An 8,490-nucleotide genomic window follows, 5' to 3' on the forward strand; every position below is an offset into this window, starting at 1 on the left:
ATATAAAAACAATGGATTAAGAGGGGAAAAAATCTTATTGTTGAGTCCAACAAGATCAATAATAATTATAATTTACTTTTTTTGTACATTTATTCACATACTGTCAATTTCACTATTGCACACATTTAAAGATCAACTATACAGCATGTGTAGCCCAAAAACACCTCTCAGAGCAGAGTGCTTTTATAATGGCATGCTAAAAGCCCTGTAGACCATGACATCGGCTCCATATCATGCCAGGCCACAGCAGACACAAGCTCCATCTGAGCACTGTTTCAAGGCTATCACTCTCTATCATCATTTCCTTTGTCTCTCTGCTGGAAAACAACAGTGGAGGAGTTCGTTTATAAAGGTTTACTAACCAAAGTGATCTATTTTGTGGTCAGACTTGACTGGAAATAAAGAAGGGGTCATTTAAGAGCAGTGGAGCTGAGGCCAGAGACTAACAATGCTGCCAAACACACAGGCAACAGTGGGCAAAAATGAGTATTTAATCTCAATGTTGGTGGTACCTGTGATGTGGACATGCGTGAAGTGTCCTGTCGACCAGTTAGATCAGAGGAGGAAATGTTGACAGGGGCTCCACGGTGCAATCTCATACTGACCTTCCTCTCTCGCTCCATTCCTGGCAAAAAGACAAAGGAAGGAAGACACGTGTCATCTAAAGCATGGAAAATGGAAAAAAACGGACACCAACACCACACATTGGGTCGTGTCCACCTAAACAAAAATCCTTCTGTTTTCCAACATCTGAACCACAAAGTAATTACACCAAACTGGAAAAACTGCACAAACGTTATCTGAATAATAATTAAAAAAAAAAAAAAAAAGAAGAAGTTGTTTACTGGGATTTCGGTCGAGGTGACATTGTGGGTTTATGAGTCTTTGCGCTCGACTCCTTGAGGCTCTGCTAATTGAGGCCATACACTTCAAGACCAGTGCAGGGTCACTGTTAAAGTGTCTTTCTTGTACAAATATCTGCGTGAACCTCCGCCCTTCAATAAAACAAACGCTAGTAAATTTATGTCATGTCTAGCAAACATCCTGCTGAGCGTAGTAGCTTGCAACCCTTTAACCACTTCCTGTCAGCTAAGATGACAACAAATGGCAGGAAAGAAAGTAGCTGATAAATACAAATCTGTCTTGATCTGAAGCAGTGGAGAGAACGAAAACCCTTGTACAGTGGGGCAAAAAAGTATTTAGTCAGCCACCAATTGTGCAATTGCAAATCAAAAGAATCCTTATGCACAAACAAAAAGTTCTTCAGATGTTTACGTGAGTTAAAAAACAAGCACAGACAGGCAGCAGTGGACGTCTTACCTGTGTGTGAGGTTGGCGTGAGGGGTGTGGGAGGTGCTACTTCTTGCGTTCCTCTGGGTCTACCTGAGCTGGAAGGCATTATGCCACGGGCCGCAGGATTCCGCCCATGTCGCAATCTTTCCTCTCGATCCCTCCGCTCTCTCTCAGGATCTTCTGCTGCTCTGTTCGCACCCTGAACAGCACAACACATTAGAAATGAAGTCTTCATTTTTTCTCAATTAAGTCTTTAATTAAGTCTTTAATAGACCACAATAACAACCAACAACAATTTAAGAAATACAGCATCCATGCAAAGACAACCCATATGTCACTCACAAATTTGAGCATATTCCAGTCAAACACGTAGTCGTATGAAAAGCCTTGTCTGTGGAAAAGGTTCCTGAAGAGCTGTCTCAGGTAAGAGTAGTCGGGCTTGTCGTCAAAGCGAAGGGAGCGGCAAAAGTTGAGGTATGTGGCAAACTCAGCTGGAAACAAACAAAAGGCACATGCAATGAAATTAAGTTTTGTGGCTTTTAGTCACTTTGGTCGCATTTGTAGTCATTCAAAAGTTTAGGGTTGGTAAGATTTTTTGATGGTTTAAAAAAAAAGTCTCATATGCTCACTAAGGCTGCATTTATTTGATCAAAAACATAGTAAAAAAAGTAATATTGAAATATTATTATAATTGTTAAAAGTTTTTTTTTTTTAAGTTTAAAAAACAGCATTTATTTGTAAATTTTTTAAAAATATTATCAATGTTCTTGCTGCTACATCTGATCAATGCAATGTGTCCTTGCTGATGAAAAAAGTTAATTTCTTAAAAAAAAAATATTGATAACTGATATATTTGATTGAATGGTCCAATCAAATGCTCTCTTCTACCACCTGCCTCCAACTAGCAAGCAGCTTATGGTCCACGGCTGTGATATAATGTAGCTTAAGCGTATTGGCTACTTAAAAAATGCCTTATATTTATAAGCAGAAGCTTACATGGGTATCCTTTGCACAGGACTTCAATAGGAGTGGACATCTTCTTCTCACTGATTCGCTCATACTTCTGTCTCTTTGTGGCAGCCTTCAGACCCTGCCATGGCAGAGAGCCCAGGTTGAAGTACATGAGCACATAGCCAAGAGACTCCAAGTCATCTCGTCTGGATTGCTCTGTGAAAGAAAACACCGACGATAAACACTGTATGTCATTTCAATGGCCAGACTATAAGAGGTGAAGTGGCTTAATCGTAAATGTTAGGGTGATGACAGGTCAGGTCTGAAAGTACTAGAGGTTTCAATATGATAATATAATAAGTTTATTCAAAAGACATGTCAGGGTACCTATGCCCAAGTGGGTGTTGATGGAAGCATAGCGAGCAGTGCCAGTCAAGTTTTTGTTCTCGCGATAAGGGATGTGCTGGTGGGTGCGAGCATCTCTGTACTTCTTGGCCAGGCCAAAGTCAATGATGTAAACAAGGTTGCCCTTCTTCCCCAGGCCCATAAGGAAGTTGTCGGGCTTGACGTCTCTGTGGATGAAGTTCTTGGAGTGTATGTACTCGATACGGCTGATCTGAGAACAGAACAGAGGACAGGTTCAGCAGGTCGAATGACTGAATGAGAGACTCCATGCAAACCTAACACACCAATTCAAATAAAGCAATGAGGGTATGACAACCGCTGAACAAGCAGTCCTTTCACATTATGCCTCCTTTCACAGTGCCTCTTGGCACGTAATACTCAGTCAAACACAAGTGAAAAAGGACACTGGTTGTCTAAGTAAAACAGCTGAAAGGATGACAGTAAAGCTTGTCATGTCACCAGAACACCATATTATCCCATTTTGGGTGTCCTATAACAAGAGATGGGTAGGGTGGAGAGGACAAAGGTTACAGTGATCATGTCTACAAGCCTTACCATCTGGTCAGCCAACAGAAGAACAGTCTTTAGGCTGAACTTGCGAGAACAGAAGTTGAAGAGATCCTCCAAACTGGGTCCCAGCAGCTCCATCACCATCACATTGTAATCTCCCTCTGCTCCACACCATTTGATTGTTGGGATACCGACTGTAAAAGCAAATAATTACCCTTAGTACAGATGACTTTTTTTCTTGTAAAAGGGAATTCGGTTTATGAAGGAAATGCTTGCCAACCAAAAGGATCTTGAAAGTTTAAATTACAGAACAGAGGGGAAAGTTTGACTAATACATATTTGTATCTTTGAAGGACTGACTGACAGAAACCAAAGGTGACCTACAATATAATAGGTGGGGGGTTGGGAGCCTGTTTGTTTCAGTAAGGCAGTGATGTGATAAAACCCAAGCAGAGCTTCAGCTTAAGTAAACCAGCAGTCGTGGTTGGTCACCCTCAGAAAGGGCTCCAACTCATCAGCCATAAAGCATAAACCATCTCTAGGATGACCTTGAAGTGATGCACGAAAAGATATAGGCTGTCAGGGAAAGATAGCTGATACCCAATTAGATCACTTCAAGGGCTTCCCCCCCCACCCACCACCACCATTCAGCCACACGTGAACCAGGAAAGGCAACTATCACAACACTATAATGTAATCTGAATTTGTACTGATACAATGGATGTTGAATACACATAATCCTCCAGTTAAACAAAGAAGACTCTTTCATGTGATACAATTATAGCTACCAGCTTCAATAAAATGCTCATTTATATTGGCAATCTGCAAATAAAAACTGAACTAAGTTCTATTGAATACTGCATTGCTTCTCACTTTGAAATATTCAGAAATGAAAAAAATTTAAATGGTCAATGCAATCAACATGAGATTGGAGTGAACCCTTCTCAATTTGGGTAATTTATGCAAGTGGAAAAATACATGTTGTTAAAAATGCTAAATGAGATGGTAAGAATACGAATTTATTTAAACTTACAAATATATTGCAATAAATTACAGCAAAACCTGTTAATCGGTTAAAGTCACCATACACAGTATAAAAATGTAAATGTTTAACATGCCATAATTTTACTGTACAATACTTAGTTTTTGCAGGTAAATACTATGAATTGCTGTAATAATTTATGGTGAAAAAAAGGACAATCTCAAAAGTTATTTTAAAAAGTTTTGGTTCTCCTTATTTTCGAGTAAAGAATATAAGCATGTTTACATTTTCTGTTAATGTTTATTGCATTTTTTTTAATGTGTGGTGTGTTACCCGTTTGATCTTTGTGTGTTTGAATATTCAGTTCTGGCCATGTTTTATAGACAGGCCACTTATGATTAACTGATTAATCATGTGGCTTTCTATTTCCACACACATCATGGTGGTTATCAGTACCCTCTATGCCACATCGCAGATTTGAGTAATTTAAAAATCTTGAAATTAAAATGATTTATGAATTGTATGTTTGCAAGTAGAATACACGGGCACCAATATACCTTCCAGTAATACCTGCAACAATGTCATAGTATTTTTTATTTTTATTTTTTTTAAACAGTAAATTCCTGGTATCCTCAGCTGCCTTTTCCCCCCACTGTGAATGTATTGTCATACATTTTACAGTATAAAGACCGTTTTCAAACAGTTTTCTTTAATGCCACTCTTTTAGTCAAGCCTAAGCCTTTTCATGATTTTTCCAGGATTATCAAGGAGAGGAAGAGACAGAGGGTTCAGCAGAGTTCTGGTAGGTCAGAGATCTCTCAGCAGCTGCTGTCGTGTCTACGGCCGTGCACACCCTGAGCCTGGCCGATGCCTTCAACAACACAGAGCTTTTGCTGTTCAGCACTTTCCAGAAAACATCCTCCAGGTCAGCTATTCCTGCGCAAACTCAGGAGGTTAAATATATCTCCTGGTCTGAGCCGTCAAGCACGCCTTTCCATTCTCACATCAGGACAGCTCTGACACGGTCTATATTAATAAGAATTAAAATAGAAAAATACCAAGCCTTGTGCTTCTTTATGTATGGACTCGAAAAAGACTGCAACTGTGCTGCTAAAACATACAAAAAGAAATCGCATGAAAGGTTCCCTTTCTACCTACAACATGCATGCACACGCATGCACGCATACATGCAGGTGCCCGCACCTTTCTCAATATAAAGTTATCAGTGTGTATGCTTGTTCATGCTGTGCTAAATAAGGCTGCGAGTGGTGCAAGAGACCCAGTTAGGAGATGGAATGCACAGGGCCGGCCGGCCGGGGCCCCGCCCACCCCCCCGCATGCACCATCTGGCCCAGGGTCCATGTGATCATAGAGAGCACAAGCGCTGAGAGGGAGGCTCACTCACAATGTCGGTCTGTCATGGCACGGATGCCATCGCAACGTTTGGCCGCCGCGGAGCGAACGTCATGCTTGCTCAGTCATGCTGGGAAGCGAGAGGACAAACTAGAGCGTGTTTGAAAGCAAATGCCATAGGCAAGGCAAGGCAAGTTTATTTGTATAGCACATTTCATACACAATGGTAATTCAAAGTGCTTTTAGACGACACACTTTTGCTGCTGGCACCATAAAACACCCCCGACAGGATTGTCATACATCTATCTAGTATAAAAGCAATTGGGGCCAAACCCCACTGGGGCCGGTAGGGGGGACGCATCCTTCATGCACCTCATGTATATTCATAAACCATCACCATACATTACAACAGAACCAACATTTCAACAAAAGCCTGATTTTGTGACCGATGACAATGCTGAGGATACAAATTGCCTACTTCCTTCACCTCCACGCAAGGCCAATGAGAAGACGATTCATGGTGGTGGTGACAGAACGCTGTGAGTAGTTTGAGATCTGATAATGCCACACTCATTGGAGAAGGATGTTTTGACTCACTGACCGATGAAGCGAGGGGAACTGATCACGATTGGTTTGCTGCCTACTGTTGCTACAGTATTCAGTAACACCAACTAAGAAATGGAGATCCTGTGAACTACACCTTACCTCCAGAGAACCCTCTTACTCAAACAAATTACTCAGGAGCTTATCAAAAGTACAACATTAAGCCAACATAAAATGGTCATAATTTATAGAGGCTTTCAGAGGCTAATATTACTAACCAGGGATCAACAGGAAGGACATCCAGTAGTTCCTGCTTTAAATTTCCACTGGCCCCAGCACAAAATGACCCATATTTATCTACACTATAACATTCAAAAGTTTTGAGTTAGTAAGATTTTTTTTGTAATGTATAGAAGACATTAATACTTTCATTCAGCAAATTTTTTGCTGAACTTGTTTTGAACTTTCTATTCTGAAAAAAACAGTACCACATTTTCCACAAATTATTAAGCAGCACAACTGTGTTCAAGGCTTATAATAATAAGAAAAAACGAGCACCAAATCGGCATATTATAATGATTCCTGAAGGATGTGTAACACTGAAGACTGGAGTAATGGCTGCTGAAAATTCAACTTTGCTGGCAGAGAAATAACTTACATTTTAAAATATAGAAATTAAAAACAGAAGTTATTTTAAATTCTAATAATATTTTACAATATTAGTTTTAACTGCATTTTTAGTCAAATAAATGCAGCCTAGGTGAGCATAAAAAGCTTCTTTCAAATATATTAAACAAAATACCAACCCCAAAACTTTGAATGGCCTATGTATTTTATATTTCTATAAAGTTAAGCTCTGCTTTTAACATTTCACAATATGATTAAAATGGTAAGCTATCAAACAGCCTTTCAATACCAAGAAATATTCAAATTATATATTATAAATATTCTAACTGTTCATATTAAATACAGTAAATATTATACAGGCTCTTATGTATGTGGCGGCAGTGTGAGGTGTGTACGTGTGACTCATAGTTCTGTGTTAATGGAGAAGCCGGATGGAGACCACGAGGAGCTATTGACTGAGTGTGGAAACACGTACCACCTCCTTGCATCATCTTGTAGATCTTGCTCTCGATGTGCAGCTGTGGGTGCTTCGTTTTCACACATTCTAGCTTGATGGCTACTTCTTCCCCCACGGAGATGTCTGTGCCTGGAAAATCAGAAAAGGGGGGAGATAGAAGTTAGTAAAACTATATATAACTAAAGAGAAAAGCGAAAAATGGATAGTGGATGGAGAAATTACTTGATATGTCTAAAGTAGGGAGCTTTAACAAAAAAATATCTGCTCATGTATCTGTGACGTACAATACACGCATACACGAGCATGAGAACAATAAATACACTCAACTAGAGAAGCTTTGCCGTGTCTAAATACGCTTTAGCTTCCAGTGCATTATGAGTCATTGGGACACAATTAAATATAACCAAAAAATATAATGAATATACAGGCCCACTATGATTAAAAAAAAATTCTACATATCTAAGGTTGACTCACGCACACAGCTTTCCAGCATGAGGGAGTGGGCACAATTATCTACGCGTACTGCTATACCACCTCCTTTCCGGCCCACCATCTGCCTCAACTCCACATCCTGAGCAGAGGATTCTGAAAATCATCCACAGTCATCTGTTGTAACAGACACCCAGTGAAACAGATAAGGAAAACGACAAGGCATTCCCAAGAACTGGCTTTGCATGTGTGTTATGCCTGAGGGATGTGACATGAAAGACAGGATGAATGATGAGGAATGACAAAAAAAAAACAAACACAAAATACATCATTAACATTCCTCCCTCTCTTATTCAGTCCAGAAACTGATGTAGTACCTGAACCCAGTACTGCTCTTCCAGCCTCCAGACCGGAAGAACAGTCAGAAAAAAACTGTCATATGCCCCTTTTCCACTGACAAGGTTACCGGGACCCAATCTAAAATGGAAATATCAGCTCTGCAGTGACCCTTAAAACCTACTAACAACTAATGTCAGAGATGCAGGTGGTCTACTATAAAGTAACATAAATTGACTGATATGAATTGTACTATGTTGTATAATAAAACAGATCTGAAAAATTAATTGAAATAAAATCAAAATCATGATATGGGGCGATTATCAAATTGCAAAGTCTGCAGTTTATTTGAAGAGCTGTGTCTTTCAAAATGAAGAGCAAGACTGTTCATTTATACATATGCGATTGTAATGCATATGACTATTTTTTTAATCAAGTAATAGAGGTTCTGAACTAAAATATTAGTAGGGCTGCACGATTAATCGCATGCGATATTTAACGCGCATCTTGTCAGAAAGCCGGTTCTGTAATCAGCGGTAAATCTCCATCCCCTGCGGGCTTTCACATGGAGCAGCATTAACTACACAGAGCCGTTGTTCACTGA

General features: G+C 39.7%; 1 protein-coding gene across 2 annotated transcripts in view; it reads right to left on the reverse strand.

Annotated features, from left to right (window-relative positions):
- Positions 1 to 8,490, reverse strand: part of LOC107601268 (casein kinase I) — a 46,142-nt gene that overhangs the window by 14,031 nt on the left and 23,621 nt on the right. For both annotated transcript variants that reach the window (XM_016293392.1, XM_016293390.1), the window contains exons 2-8: positions 7,140 to 7,250; positions 3,205 to 3,353; positions 2,632 to 2,860; positions 2,290 to 2,460; positions 1,636 to 1,784; positions 1,321 to 1,492; positions 513 to 625 (exon numbers count right to left, since the gene is read on the reverse strand). In XM_016293392.1, the coding sequence (XP_016148878.1) occupies positions 513 to 625; positions 1,321 to 1,492; positions 1,636 to 1,784; positions 2,290 to 2,460; positions 2,632 to 2,860; positions 3,205 to 3,353; positions 7,140 to 7,250 (1,094 nt within the window). The remainder of the gene's footprint in view (positions 1 to 512; positions 626 to 1,320; positions 1,493 to 1,635; positions 1,785 to 2,289; positions 2,461 to 2,631; positions 2,861 to 3,204; positions 3,354 to 7,139; positions 7,251 to 8,490) is intronic.

This window comes from Sinocyclocheilus grahami, unplaced genomic scaffold, assembly GCF_001515645.1.
Source record: "Sinocyclocheilus grahami isolate Dianchi unplaced genomic scaffold, SAMN03320097.WGS_v1.1 scaffold302.1, whole genome shotgun sequence".
Taxonomy (NCBI): Eukaryota; Metazoa; Chordata; class Actinopteri; order Cypriniformes; family Cyprinidae; genus Sinocyclocheilus; species Sinocyclocheilus grahami.